General features: G+C 46.8%; 2 protein-coding genes across 4 annotated transcripts in view; one reads left to right on the top strand and one right to left on the bottom strand.

Moving 5' to 3' along the window:
• Positions 1-3,917: 3,917 nt before the first annotated feature.
• ANKRD63 (ankyrin repeat domain 63) lies at positions 3,918-6,158 on the top strand. Its single transcript, XM_029598515.1, has one exon. The coding sequence runs from the start codon at positions 3,935-3,937 to the stop codon at positions 5,138-5,140; it is 1,206 nt and encodes a 401-aa protein (XP_029454375.1). The 5' UTR covers positions 3,918-3,934; the 3' UTR covers positions 5,141-6,158.
• A 1,426-nt stretch (positions 6,159-7,584) lies between these two features.
• The window catches only part of PAK6 (p21 (RAC1) activated kinase 6), a 103,667-nt gene continuing 96,284 nt past the window's right edge, over positions 7,585-14,967 (bottom strand). For all 3 annotated transcript variants that reach the window (XM_029598513.1, XM_029598514.1, XM_029598512.1), the window contains exons 9-11: positions 11,068-11,193; positions 10,286-10,420; positions 7,585-8,655 (exon numbers count right to left, since the gene is read on the bottom strand). In XM_029598513.1, the coding sequence (XP_029454373.1) occupies positions 8,488-8,655; positions 10,286-10,420; positions 11,068-11,193 (429 nt within the window). In that variant the 3' untranslated portion in view covers positions 7,585-8,487. The remainder of the gene's footprint in view (positions 8,656-10,285; positions 10,421-11,067; positions 11,194-14,967) is intronic.

Here is a 14,967-nt window from a genome sequence, read left to right as displayed (position 1 = left end):
AGAGAGCGGCGATCGGCCCTCCCAGAGCCCCTCCCGACACCCCGGGGCCTCTGCACCTCGCTCTCACTACCGGCACCGCCCAGCGTCTGACGCCAGGGGAGCGGAGGATGCCCCCGGATTACCCAGGCAGGGCCACCTCCGCCCCCCTCACTCCCTCGCCCAGCTGCGGAGGGCGTCCGCTGGCTGTAAATCCAGCGATATTTAACACCAATAATCAAGACCTTACTCTGTAAAGCTAAATGCAAGACCTCCAAGGAGAAGAAGCCTCATTAAGCATGTATTACGCGCTCTTAGACAATAGGTCGAAAAAGCAGTTTCTCAATATTTCGTTCTTTCTCCCCAGAGAAAGAACCAAGTATATTCCCGTCAAACTCTCCGCGCAGATTCAATAAACCAATGTTAACAGCCACACAGCAGAGAGGAGCCGCTGTCTTGGGGGAAGCAAGTGACAACAGCAGGGGCTATAGCCATGAGGACGGCAACACCGTCCAAAAACAAAAGATACCAGGAGCAAAGTCTTTGAAACGTAGCAAGCTCGATTTGTTCTTCAGGTTATATGCAGGCAGGGTGACCACTGACCACCTGGCTTCAAAATCACATGGATGGAACATATGAAACGGTGGTAGATTTTTATTCATGGGAGTTTCTCCATATGAAAAGCATGAAAGAGAGTTCAAACCCAGGATCTGTCTATCTGTTCCTTATAAGCCTACAACAGGCAATGATCCTTAGCATGAGGTTCCTTTAAGTAATATAACTTATGGGATTCATAAACAGTGATCAACCACCATTTAACAAAATAAATCAATGTGGCTATAAACGTGATGTACTCCTTTGACTATTCTCACTCGGAGTTCCTCACCCCAAGCCTTCATATTAACAATACCTAACATGAAGAAATAACTGTTCTACTCCAAGGCAAAGCACATACTCATCTCCTCACGGTGAACAAGGCTCAGCCTTTGCCCTGGAGGTAATTTTCAAAGGAGTTAGGTGCCTAAAATAAGGTGCACTTAGGTGTGCAAAACCTATGCACAATTCAATGGAATATATTGTGGCAATTTTCAAAAGCTCACTTGAACAGGAGTGGGGTGGCATCTTATAGACTAACCAATTTATCAAAGCTTTTTGAGGTCAGAGTCCACTTGGTCAAATGCCCATAATAAAACTTCACATGTGTAAAATCTTCAGAAGGACATTGCTGTTAGTTTGGTGTAGCAAAAATGAGGAGTCCCGTGGCACTTTAATGGACTGACCAATTTACTGACACACCAGCTTTGGGGACAGAGCCCATGTTGTCAGCTGCCTATAATAAGACTTCATACATGTTTTCCTTTTCCTTATATTAAGGAATTTAATCACATTGTACATTGTTGTCTTCTTGTTATGACCTCTTGTTGATTTCTTGTTGTTTAATCTATTTTCCCTACTGCCCTAGGTTAACCCCCTGCCCAGTTCGCCTACCTTGTTGAAATGTACTTCTAAACCTTTTGTTAATATGTGAACCGGTATGATGTCCCCACTAATACCGGTATATAAAAGTTTCTAAATAAATAAATAAATGTAACATATTCATAAGGACAGCTGTGCTGTTCTACTGTACTAAAAGTGACAGGAGTCCCCTGATACCTTATAGACTAACCAATTTATTGAAGCATGGTCTTTCCAAGACAGCCTCCACGTCATCAAAAAAAACAAACACTGGACTGTTTCTAGGGATGTGAATCGTTTATCTGACGATTGAAAGTATTTTCAATTTTGTCAGATATCGGGGGGGGGGGGGGGGGGCCCTGATAGCGATAGGAAACCCCATGATTAATTTTGTGGGTTCTCTTATCGTTATGGGGGAGGGGGTGGGAAGAAAGGGCACTTACAAAACACAGCCCAACCCTTTCAAATTAGTTCTTTAGTATCCCCCACCCTCTGGACCCCTCCAACCCCCCCCAAAAATGTTTAAGTACCTGGTGGTCCAGTGGGGGTCCCGGGAGCGTTCTCCCGCTCTCGGGCCATCGGCTGCCAGTAAACAAAATGGCGCCAATGGCCCTTTGCCCTTAGCATGTGACAGGGTATCCGCGCCATTGGCCGGCCCCTGTCACATGGTAGGAGCACTGGATGGCCCACGCCATTTTTAAAGATTTTGGGTTATTGGCTCGGCACAGCCGATAAAAAAAAACAATCGGACAGCGGGAAAAATAATTTCCTGATAGTCCACGAATCCAAAACCGGAACCGATTCTGGTTCCGATTCACATCTCTAACTGTTTTTACAGCCAAGTCCCTAAGCAAAGCAGTCAAGCAGCACTGTCTGAATTTTCAAGAAAGCTCATCACCCAGTAAAAAATGTTGTTAGCTGCAAGTTGTATGGGTTATGGTAAGGCTTGCAGGAAGCAGCAGTTGCTACCTTTGGGAGAAACATGGGAGTAACCTGCACAGAGTTGCAGTTACTACCTTAAGAAGCCTGCTGGGCAGCCTGGATGGACCGTTTGGTCCTTCTCATTTCTGTTTCTATGGCTGCAGTTCCTAGAGCTGTCCAGTGCTGATCAAGAAGTTCAGAAGATGTTTTATCTGAGTCGTGTTATAGGCATAAGAAACTTAACATACATTCCTGGCTGATCAAGTTCCATGTTGGAGGCTGTCAGAAACCTCCCGCTGGATTCTGATTTTAACCTGACAACAAGAGTCACCTGAGCTGTGTGAAACACTATGGAGCAGACAGTGCCAAGAACCGGCACGAAGTGCTCCAGACTCCTCTCCCTGCATAAACCAACATATTTTTCTTTTAACTATTTGTTTTATTTAAGACGTTCAGAATATGAACAGAAGTTAACACAATAATTCACATAAAGTCGAGCAGCACGATAATACACAAAATCCAAGTGAGATATTTTTATGCTCTAGCCAATGGGACTCGAGTACATCATTAACCCGTTAGAGACAGCCCTCGGGCTTCCAGTCTGAGCTGGAGACGTGGCATCCAGGCATTCAGTCCAGGTCAGTTCAGCACTGGCAGAGCACCGCCACCCTTTGAACGAGCGGAGATGGATGCGAAACGTGCACCTGTAACGTTAGGCTTGTTCCCTCTGGAGTGATTTCTCAAGAGCAGCCCTAGCCTAGAGTGAGTGAATAAGATTAATATGGAGAGATTTCACTCGGGATGGAGTAAATCTCATGAAGCATAAGAGGGTGACTTACATGTGCTTTAAACAACATAAGTCTCTCTCCAGCTGGCACCAAAAGCATTCACACACGAGACCAAAAAAAAAAAAGTCCAAGAAGGGCTTCCTTTCAGGACTGCCACAATAAAAGGCGCTTAATGAGCCGGGCAGGGTTTGCCCTATGATCTGATGTCCGAGATTTGTCTGTGGAAGTTATCAGCGCCCGAGATTGAACAAACTCCCTAAGGGCAGAGTTGAAAATCCCGGACACTACTCCCTAGCAATGGATTCTGCCCCTTGCTTGGCACACCTTACCGAAAAACGTCCTGCTATCGTGCCCACAGTGGCACTCTCCAGGTACCAAAAAAAAAAAAAAGAGATATATACCTTGCCCTGGGCATCGAGAGTAGCTTCTTCTCAAAACTGGAAGTTCACACTGAAGTTTCAATTACTATTTCCTATACAGAAGAGTGAGATGTGCGCATCCAGCAGCTTCTCTGCTTGGATGGCGCACACAAAACAAGGACAAAAAACAAAACAAAACAAAAACAAATAAAAAGATCTGCCCTCTTGCACCAGAGCAGATGAAAGCCGGTGCAAGTCTGCCCGGGGTGGTGAAATCAATGCCACGGGGCATCCCTCGGCTGGTGGCTGCGTGCCCAGCTGCAGGCGGGCGGAGCGGGGGGGGAGCTGTCACCATGGGGACGGCCACCCGAAGCTATAAGAGCGGCGGCAGCAGCGGGGCCGGCGGCAGCCGGCGGCTGGCACCGCAGCGCAACCATGCTGAGACCCCGCGACCTGTGCCAGAGCTCGGGCACCCGCACCTTCCTGGAGGCCATGCACGGGGGCAAGGTGCACCTGGCCCGCTTCGTGCTGGACGCGCTGGACAGCAAGATCGTGAACTCGCGGGCCGAGGAGGGGCGCACGCCGCTCATGTTCGCCGCCTGCCTGCCGGACCCCGCGCTCAGCCTGAAGTTCGCGCGGCTGCTGCTGGAGAAGGGCGCCGGGGTGAACGAGGAGGACGAGCGGGGCCGCACGGCGCTCAGCCTGGCCTGCGAGCTGGGCCACCTGGAGCTCGTCAAGCTGCTGGTGCAGTTCAACGCCGACCCGGAGATCCCCGACCGCGGGGGCAACAGCGCCCTGATGTACGCGGCGTCGGGCGGCCACAGCGCCGTGCTCGAGTTCCTGCTCAAGGCCTTCAAGCGGCTCGGGCTGCGGGTGGAGCGCACCAACCACGCCGGCCAGTCCGCGCTGCAGGTGGCCTCCGTCCGCGGGCACAGCGAGTGCGTGCGGGCGCTGAGCAGCCAGGGGGTGCTGCGCCGCTCCCAGCGCGGAGGCGAGGCGGCCCCCGAGGCCGCGCCATCCGGCCACAGCCCCAAGCCGCTGCCCCGCCAGGTGCTGGAGCGCTTCGCCCGCCAGTTCCAGCCGCAGCGGAAGAGCGAGCGCGGGGCCCCGAAGGCGCGGGGCCCCGGCGAGAACATCCGCCGGCGGGCGCGGCTGCTGAGCCGGGAGAGCGGGGAGCCCGAGCAGTGGAGCGACGCCGGCAAGCAGAAGCAGCAGCAGCAGCCGCACCGGAGCCTCAACGCCTGGATCTTCACGCGCTCCTCCAGCTGCTCCCCCGGGAGGGGAGCGGACGGCGCGGCCGCCGAGTCCGAGGCGGGACGGAGGAGCCGCCTTCTCCCGGCCCGCGCCTGGCAGCAGCGCTCCCTGCAGGAGCCCCTGAGCGGCAGGGCGGCGCCGTGCGAGGAGCCGAGTCCGCCCGGCCGCGCCCTGGAGAGCCGGAGCCGGGCGCTGTCCAAGTCCTACGAGATCCTCCCGCGGACAGAGAGCGGCGGCGCCCCGGCCCGCGCCCAGCCGCGCTCCCCGGGCGGCAGCCGCCTGCTGCGGAGCGTCACCTCGCCGGAGTTCCAGGGGCTGCCCCGGGAGGAAGCCACGCGGAGCCAGCATCTCCTCTCCCGGGGCCGGGGGCAGCCCCTCATCCTCTAGGACGGCGCGGCTCCCCCCCCCTCTCCTGACGGCTCCGCCTTATTCCTGCACCGATCGAGCGGCAGAGCTCCGGGTCCGTCTCTAAGCGCCGTCACTTGCAGCCGGGAGCCCTCCCTTCAAACACGCGGAGCGACTAAGACTGACCCCGCTCTCCTCCCGTCCGGGGCGGCCGCCCCTCCCCCGACCTGATCTCAAACTCTGGGTGGCATTTCCTGAGGCCTGTGAAGGCGAGGTTCCGACCCATCGGCTGCAACGGTGCCACCTTGCACGACGTAGAAAAAAAAAAATATGAAATAACGCCCTTTACTGAGACATTTCAGGCAAGCAAAATGAAAACAAGGAGAGAAGTAAACCTGCGCCGCCTCCGAGAATGAGGGATTTATGTGCGCCCGCATCTGATTCTGGAATACTTAAAATGATAAAAAGGGAATATCCTTGCAACTTTCAGTCAAGCAATTGCAATAGAAAAGTAAATATTTTCAAGATTCCGCAATACTCAGCAAGGCCAAATGGTGGTTGCAGCCGCAAAGTTCACAGCTTGCTCTTGTATGGACAAGTAAATCAAGCAGATTGTCAATTTTCATAGTGAATACCTAGCCTGGCTTAGAATTTATCGTGTAAGTTTAATCGATAGTTGAAACTTCTTATAAACCATATTTATTACAGTAATACAAATGTGAACGTTAAACTACCGATCGACACGAGACGTTAATCTATATTATATTTTTGTATATTAAATTGTTCTTTCTGTGAAAGTTACTGTGCTTTCGGTTTTATTTGCCTTTCTTGTATACTTTTTTAAACACTTCTCAACCATAATCAGAATTGCCCGAGTCATCCCGTCATTGTATGGCAGGTTTTTTTTCACTCCCGGGACTGTTCAGGTTAAGGGAGGAGGGCGGGGAAGTGCCCCTATTCATGCATAATAAATGCACATAAACAGGAAAGATAATATATATTGCTTCTTTAGACATGAAAAACCTATTCTGTTGACAGAACTACTAAGAAAATAGTTAATAAAGGCAGTATTATTTAAATATGTATTTGTTTCTTTCTGTTCAGATACTGAATGCCTTGTAGTTACCCTTTTATCTATTGATATTTTTTGTGGCTGTGAGTATCCACCGAATTGACAAAATTCAGCACCCTTCATAGCCATACGTTTCTCTCAATAGTAAAGGAGGAATATAAAAGATCTTGAGCCACAAACTGAGTTAATCAAAATGCAGATTTACTTTTTAGGGGATTAAATATACCTGCCTATGAATTTAAAATATAAATGTGTAAATAATTCTCAAAATACATGCCTTTAAGGATTGTGTTGCAGTTTCAAACAGAGAAATTGGCAAACGCTTTTAAGCAAAAAGTAAACAGGATGTCAGATGGGAAAAATATGCCCAAATACTGCATAAGATTGGCAGTCTTCTAAAATGTGGGTGGTTGACCCCACAAGGGTTCTCTATTCACACAGGATCTCCTTATTTTGTGTTACAGGGAAACCATTTTGGAGAAGAGTGGCCAAGTTTCTCTTCTTCTCTTTGTTACTTGCCGTGTAACATAAAGGGAAGCTGGAGAAACATATCTTGTATTGCTTGCAAAAAGGAAGAACAAAAAAAATCAGAAGGTCCCAGTAAGGTTCAGTTTTCTATTTAATTAAAAAGCCCTCATATTTTTGCCCACATAAGAAAATCATACATCCTTCCTGGCATTAAGTGGCACCCTTGTCCACTCATCCTCTGATCAGTTCATCATTCTTACCCTAATCAATTTTTCTTCATCTTATGAAAGAGTAACCCTGTTAGTCTTTAGCAGCAGAACTGGCAGAGCAATGATAACCAGGGTGCCACATATAAATTATGATAATGACAAAGAAGCTGGTGCTACCTTGAAGACTACCACATTTATTGAGGCAAGCACTGAGGCATAAGATTTCAAGGGCAAGAAGGTGATGCATCTGACAAAGTGGACTCACGTGCTTGAAATCTTATGCCTCAGTGCTTGCCTCAATAAATGTGGTAGCCTACAAGATAGCACCAGCTTCTTCATTTCAAAATAAAGTATATCCCAAGTACAATCACTGCAAACATCAGTAGAACATAAATATGACTGCTGAGTAATTGTGAGGTTTACAGCCAATGCACTTAAAGCTTTTTCATTCAATGGGAAGCTTGTGAAGCATAGCCCAAAATCATGCACTGAAGAGAAGGAAGTTTCTGAGCACAAATCATGCCAGGATGGATCAGTGACAGGGTAACATAGTAAGGGAGGCAGAAAAAGACCAAATTGGCCCATCTAGTCTGCTCAGTTACGATTCTTCCACTTAGAGTAGATAACAATATAAATTCCCATATTCAATCTAACACCAGCTAACTGGTAGTTAGACAGGCAGAGGACATGAGTGAATGGAAAATAAAAGAAGACTAGAAACTCGCCAAAGTGTAGCAAACAGCCTGTGCTCATTTTTATTAAAAGTTTACCACTCAAAGTGCTCAATATTTTGTATATTACATTACAACTGTGTTGAAATAACCCCTCAAAACAGCAATCATGGAGCAGGATGTCCTGACCCCAGAGCCCCCTTGCACCTGCATGCTGCCTGGTACTCCCTTTACAAAACATTTTCCAGGTCAAACCTCACCCCTCCTTGTTTTCCAGTTCTGGTTAATTCTTGAAGCCAGTTGTGCAGTTAGAGGTCGTATGGTTACAGTTGGTGTAAAGAAGAGTACCGTTGAAATTTGAGATTGAAATCTGGACCAGGGAAAGCCCTCCCGTGAAGTGCTTATCGCAGCTGGAAAAATCCTGGACTAGAATAAAGCAGTTCCAGTAAAGAGTGGACCCTGCAACCTGGGCCAACAGGAAGTGCATAATGGAAGATTTGCAGAGCTTCCATTAACGCAATCTCATCCAAGGGTTTGAAAGTTAAAGGTGCAGCAGTCATTAGAGCTTTTGAGGATTCTCCTTGATTCCAGTATAAAAACTACTTACTGTAAACAATCACATTTCTGGATGGCTAATAGCCAAGACAAAACACCAATAACAATGAAAAGCCTTGATGTAAAAAGTTCATAGTCTATCAAACGTCGGCTCAATAGGATAAAACTGAACAGTCCAAAAGTCACTCCATGCCTGGCTGCAAAATGCTATGCACCCAGTGTGCCACTTCGTCCACATGCAGCAAACGTGACATAGCAAAACACCTAGAGCAGTTTTCACATTGAGCCCTGAAAAGAGAATACTGCTTAGAAGGGCTGTGTTCCCAGGACAACACAGACTCATGCTTTTGTCTGACAGAACTTGGTTTTACCATCACTGCAGCCGCCAACTCCCACGTAGCTTCTTCCTCTGGATCAGGAGGAGGAGATCCGTTTGTGGTACTGTTGGATCAGGGGCACAAGGCACTCCGGGAGCCCTGATTGAAGCAGGAAAGGGTGGTCCAGAAGCTCCTGGGCCGTGGCTCGTTCCATAGCATCCCGTGTCAACATCCTCTCCAAGAAGTCTCTCAGTACAGGTGAGGTCTGGGAAGAGGCAGGACCAGAGTGGTTAAATCTGAGCTCCCTGATCCATAAGGCAACATAGGTCTGACTATTCACCGAGATAACTCCCTCCTTCTTAAAAAAAAAAAAAAAAAAAGTAAGAGTCAGAGCTTTAGCAGGACAGCTAACACAACAACAGAGCCCAAGAAATGAACTCCTGTCCTTGAATGCATGGAAAGAAAAGATTAACAAAAAGCAAAAAAAATAAACAAGACGATACATTGTTATTGGACTAACAATGCATTTCTTGACTGGCTCATGGGAGCTATCAGATACAGATGTGGACATCTGGGTAAAGTGAAGCATATCCACTGGATTTTTCACTTACCATTTTCAATCTCCAACCACTCAACGTTCTCTGTAATAATTATATCTGTAACTAAAACTCCAGTAAAGAATGCTTCTCTATACCACACATACACAGACAAATGCATAACTCAAGTATCATTCTAATGTTTTCTGTTCAGAGACAGACTTGAAAATGCTCTGCGACCTTCTCCCACTCACTCAAGCCCAACTGCCTGAATTCCCAGCAGTACCATCTTGTTACGCGCAGGCACAACATGCAGATGGAACTGAATGCAGGCTGTCAGTACAGCAGTAGAAAGAAAATCAGCTCTGGGCTACCAATTTCTTATCCAGAGCCTCTCACCAGCTCCACTTCAGTCCTAAAATAATCGTTTTCATGAAACATTTTAACAAGGAGCTCCTGGGAGCCCTCTCTAGCAGACTGTAGGCGCAGCATTGACCGGCGAGGCACTGGGGGTCCTCCGTATATATGGAGCTCAGCACAGGCGGACAGGATGCAGCAGATCTGTACAGGCTTCAGGTATTTCTCTGGCATTTCTTACTGCCTGACTGCCTGGTCCCAGCACAAACACAAATGTTCCAGTGCAAATTCAGAAATGAGTGTTAAAAACTCAACGTTAAAGCATGCAGCCAGCTGTTAATGCTGAACAAGGGATACCGGGCATATTGGTGTAGACAGAGTTCAGTTTAGAAATGAAATATGTTGTATTTTAATTTAGGTATGTGATTTTATATTTGTAAACCACTATGACATTTTTTGAGTATGCGGTCTAAAAGTAATTTGAAATAAACAAACTATTACCGGCTGCAGAAACGTACATCCAAAGGAAGCTCCAGGCACACTGGGTTTCACAGAGTATATACATTTAAAGAAAAGAGACCCAATGTTCACTGCAGTTTTACCTGGAGTGAAATCTAAGAGACACCAGAAATGGAGAGGATGTGCCGGTCAAATCTGGGCTGGAAAGCCAGAGACTCGCTGACATCCATTCATTACTAGAAATATTTTACTAAGTTTCAGCAGAATATAAAAATACACATCAGTTCTAACATGCAAAAGGGTTTCTACTAGAATTCCTTCTCAAAAGTCATTCACTTTCAGGGTCTTAGGTAACCTCCTATCGTAGACACTTTACTTACAAAAATGTATTCCAGAATAGAGAGTGGAAGTACAGTATATCACCCCAGAAAATATATATTTTATACCTAAAATTGGGCACTCATATTGACTTAAAAAATCAAAATTCAAGGCATTCAATTTTAGAAATTCTCCCAATTAGCCATCAACTAAAGCCTTGCTCACCTTATGAGAATTTTTCAGTTTGGGAGGAGGGTTGTCTCGGAGTCTCTTCATTGCCTGCACAGGGGAGTCACTGAAATACGGGGGTTCCCCATCCACCATCTCGATCAGCATTATCCCCAGAGACCAAATGTCCACCTGCAGGGAAAAGCATATCCTTACATGTCTACAAGCAACCAAAGACTTCCTAAAGAGGTCAACTTGATTTCTAGTCACGGCCTAAAGAGGGCTCTGTCTCATCAGAAGTAGGGTCCAAAGCTGCCCTATGCTGACTGCCTCTCCATGGCTGGATCTGTGATTTACACAGCAAGGTTTGGTAACAGCCCAGCATGCCCTCTCCTTTGCTGACTGGGAAAGAACGCATTATTCTGTTACACCCCTCCATCACTCCAGGCAGCTTTCTGACTGATGCTCCTCAGAAAGTCCAGTTTGAGGTGAAACTAACAGAAAGTCGTCATCAAGTGAGTAACTCCCTGTTAACCACCTGAAAGGTCCACGACCGCTTTCTGTTGACTGTCTATGGAGAAGAAGACAGCCTCAGCAAGAAGTTGCTCTGATGGGGACTGAAACGAGCCCTGCACCAAATATAACATTTCCATGACATCTGTAGAAATGTAGGCATTCAGGCAAGGAATGCCAGTGAATGTAATGCCCGGTTTACTATTGTGCACAATCAGTAATCATTTCACTAAGTCGAGCCCCCCCCCCCCCCCCCCACACACACAGAGGCTGCCACGGTGCCAGAAAATACCCCAAAGACTTTTTCAGAAAGAGAGGCAGATTACTTCTGTACTGTACGGTGACCTCATGATCACTTCTGGTGCCATCCAATAGGGAGTTCCCACCAGGGATTTCCTTTTTGGGACATCTTTACTGATTTGGGCACAAAATCCAAAATCTGACAACTTCACCTGAAAGGGAGAACAAAGAGATGAGTAAAGAAAGCTTCACACCCTTAGAGAATACAAATAACAGGCAGAGGGGACAGTGGCAAGAGGAGGCAGGTCCAGGGACAAAGCTGGCCAGCTCCAATTGGTTTGCACTAGTGGATCCAATAAAGTAGAGCAGAGAAGAAAAAAAGGAAGGGACAGCAGGAGGCCAGGTATCACAAAATAACAGCTGCGAGCTCACCCAGACTCTGTCCTGTGCTAGCCACCTCGCTCCCAGGCTGCTTGCCTTATTATGCACGCCACCCAGTGACATGGTAACACCTGCACATAATGTGCTTGTAAAACTGATAAGCGTCTCTATGCATAATAATAATTAGGAGGTAAAAAGTGATGGTCTGTAAAATATGCTAATTCAATTCAAATTTTAATTTGTGAACGAATCAGTAACTAGGAAACGTTTAAAAACAGGAAAGGAAAGTGATAGGTGATTAGAGGGTTGAAGGAGATAGAAGGGGGAGGAGATAAAGAGACTTCAGGTTACTCTCCTGTCTCTGCGACAGTCACTGGAGAAAGTTTGTTCTATCAGGAAAAAAAAATCCTTAGTCCATAGAACATGGCTGTATCTGTTTGCCGAAAAGCGGAATATAAACATCTAAATAAATAAATAAATAAAATAAAACACCCTTTCAGGGATTGAATTTAGCAGTGGAACACTGGCTTAGGGCCACCAAATTTTGAGTCAAGTTACCAAAACTGGAAGATTGACTAGCCAGGTTGACCAGCGATCCATGCAGATTTTAGGAACAAGAGGCACACAATGACAGTAGTACTGAGGCTGGAAAAGGGAGAAACGCAGATGCAGAAGAGAAAGAGGAAAGATTGGAAAGATATTCAGCAGAAAGAGGAGAGCCCCCTACTTCCTCCAGTCCAACTTTCCAAACAGCTAAGTGCCAATGAGGCTGATGTAGTAAGAACATAATAGCATGCCATACTGGGTCAGACCAAGGATCCATCAAGCCCAGCATCCTGTTTCCAACAGTGGCCAATCCAGGCCATAAGAACCTGGCAAGTTCCCAAAAACTAAGTATATCCCGTGTTACTGTTGCTAGTAAGAGCAAGTTTGCTTACCGTAAACGGTGTTTTCCGTAGATAGCAGATGAATTAGCCATGCTGTCTGGGTACTTCTTCTGTGCCACTAGGTGGCGGAGCTCTCTAAGTCCAGTAAAGTCTTCCGGCTATGTGCTCCCTCCTGTCAGGATTGCCTCGGGCTCCTCAATCAGTATCAAAGCAGGTAGTAGGTTAGGTTAGAACTGTCCGGGGAGGTGGGTGGGCCAGCATAGCTAATTCATCTGCTATCTACGGAAAACACCGTTTACGGTAAGCAAACTTGCTCTTTTCACGTAGATAAGCAGCTGAATTAGCCATGCTGACTGGGAGTCCCCAGCTGATGTATTGAACAGTTGTGTTATGCAAAGTTTGTTTGTCTTGCTCAATACGAGAGGTAATGGCGGAAAGTTCCTATGAAGGCTTTGTTTGCTTGGAACTTGTGCTCTTCTGTAGGATAGTCCATCCCATTAGTGCATCATCTACTGTTTGTCTGTCCAAACAGTAGTGGGATGTGAAAGTGTGTAGCGAGGACCACGTTGCCACTTTACAGATGTCTATAATAGGTACTTCATGGAGACTGGCCATTGATGCTGCCATTGTGCGTACCTGATGCGCTTTTGGTGTCATAGATAGTATTAGCGATCTTTGTTCATAGCAAAACTGGATACAGTTGGATATCCATGTGGATAAAGTTCTCTTCGTTACTGGCCATCCTTGTGCATTTGGATTGAATGAAAGAAATAGTTATGAGGGTCTATTGGGGGAATGTATGCGCTGTTTGTAGTAGGCTAGCGCACGTTTGCAGTCTAGAGTTTGCAGTTTCCTATCATTATCAGTGTGATGAGGTCTTGGATGGAATGTGGGTAAGGTGATAGTCTGGTTAATGTGGAAACTGGAAATCACCTTTGGTAGAAATTTCGGGTGAGTCCGTAAGGTTACTTTATCATAATTGAAGATAAAGAGGGTAGTGAACCAGGGCTTGTAGTTCACTAACTCTTCTTGCTGAAGTTAATGCTACCAGGAAAAGCACCTTCCACGAGAGGTAGCAAAGGTGACAAGTGTCTAAAGGTTCAAATGGTGGAAGTATTAGTTGTTCGATGACTATATTAATGTCCCATGGCACCAGCGGTTTCTGTAAAGGTGGACGTAAGCGTAACACTCCCTTCATGAATTTGGATACTAAGGAATGACATGAAATAGGTTCTCTAGTAAGAGGAATGTGGTAAGCTGCTATAGCGCTTAAATGAACTCAGAGGGAGGACGTGGCGAGGCCGTCACTGTAAAGCAGATGAAGGTAGGAGAGAAGTTGTTCTGGTGAGCAAGTTAATGGGTCTTTACCTGTGGATGAACACCAGGAAGTGTAGCGGGTCCATTTTCTTTGGTAATTTAGTCTGGTGGATAGTTTTCTCGAGGACAGTATTATGTCCTGAAGAGTAGGAGAAATGTTTAAGTGCTGGTATGTGAGCCTTTCAATCTCCATGCCGTGAGGTGTAGAGAAGAGTGAAGGGGATGTAATAGTGTTCCGTTGTCCTGGGTAAGAAGGTGAGCGCTGTCTCTCAGGGACATTGGGTTGCGAATTGATAGGCGTAGGAAGTAGCTGTACCATGGTTGTTTTGGCCATGCTGGCGCAATTAGTATTAGATCTGCTTGGTCTTTGATGCACCTCTGTATCGTGCGAGAGATGAGTGGTATTGGAGGGAACGCATACAGTAGATCGTGCATCCAATTTATTAAAAAGGCGTCTGGAGCAAGTCTGTGTGGGCTTGGGTACACCGAACAAAAGGTTTTTAGTTTCTTGTTGTTCTCTGTTGCAAAGAGGTCGATTGAAAGGAGACCCCAAACGGAGAATATGTGCTGAGTCACTTCCGATTTCAGTTCCCATTCGTGGGGATGAAAAATTCTGCTGAGTTTGTCTGCTCTGGAATTGTGAATCCCGGGTAGGTAAGTCGCTTGGAGAGAGATGGATCTGTGATGGGCCCATTCCAGAATCTGAACTTCTTCTTTGCAAAGGTTCCATGAACCGGACCCTCCTTCTTTGTTTATGTAAAACATTGTAACTTGATTGTCCGTGTGAATCATTACTATTTTCCCCCGTAGGGAGTCCTCGAAGAGCGTATCGTACTGCTTTTAGTTCCAGGAGGTTGATGTGCAGCGCTCGCACCTATGAGGTCCACTGACCCTGTGTCTGTAAGTGGTCCAGGTGTGCTCCCCATCCCTTGGAAGATGCATCTGTGGTTAGTATGATGTGATGCCTCAAGGGGCGTAGGGGCGAGCCCGTCAGTAGTGTCAATGGAAGTAGCCACCACTTTAGGTCCTTTTTCATGCTGCTGGTCAAGGAAATGGGAGTGGACAACAGGTGGAGAAACTGGGTCCATTGATGTTTCAGACCCTATTGTAGGTGGTGAATATGTAAGTTCGTATGTGGAACTACGTAAATGGATGCTGCCATGTGCCCTAGAACAGTGAGTACTTGGCGAGCTGGTACTGTCGTACTGTGAAGGAGAGTTGTAGATAGTGTGGAGAGGGCTAATGCTCTCGGGTGAGGAAGGAATGCCTTGTCTTGAACCGTGTCAATGTAGGCTCCTATGAATTATAAGGTTTGAGTGGGTTCAAGATTTCACTTTTCTTAATTGATGAGAAGACCCAGATGGTCTAGGCAAGAAATTGTTTGAAGAAGATTGTCTCATA

Source organism: Rhinatrema bivittatum, chromosome 4 (assembly GCF_901001135.1).
Source record: "Rhinatrema bivittatum chromosome 4, aRhiBiv1.1, whole genome shotgun sequence".
In the NCBI taxonomy this organism is placed as follows: domain Eukaryota; kingdom Metazoa; phylum Chordata; class Amphibia; order Gymnophiona; family Rhinatrematidae; genus Rhinatrema; species Rhinatrema bivittatum.
The sequence above is the reverse complement of the archived record's forward strand: the minus strand, read 5'-3'. Positions and strand labels throughout refer to the sequence as shown.

What these genes read in the sequence shown, in the direction of transcription:
- ANKRD63 (XM_029598515.1), top strand. Translation starts at nt 3,935, where the DNA reads ATGCTGAGACCCCGCGACCTGTGCCAGAGCTCGGGCACCCGCACCTTC.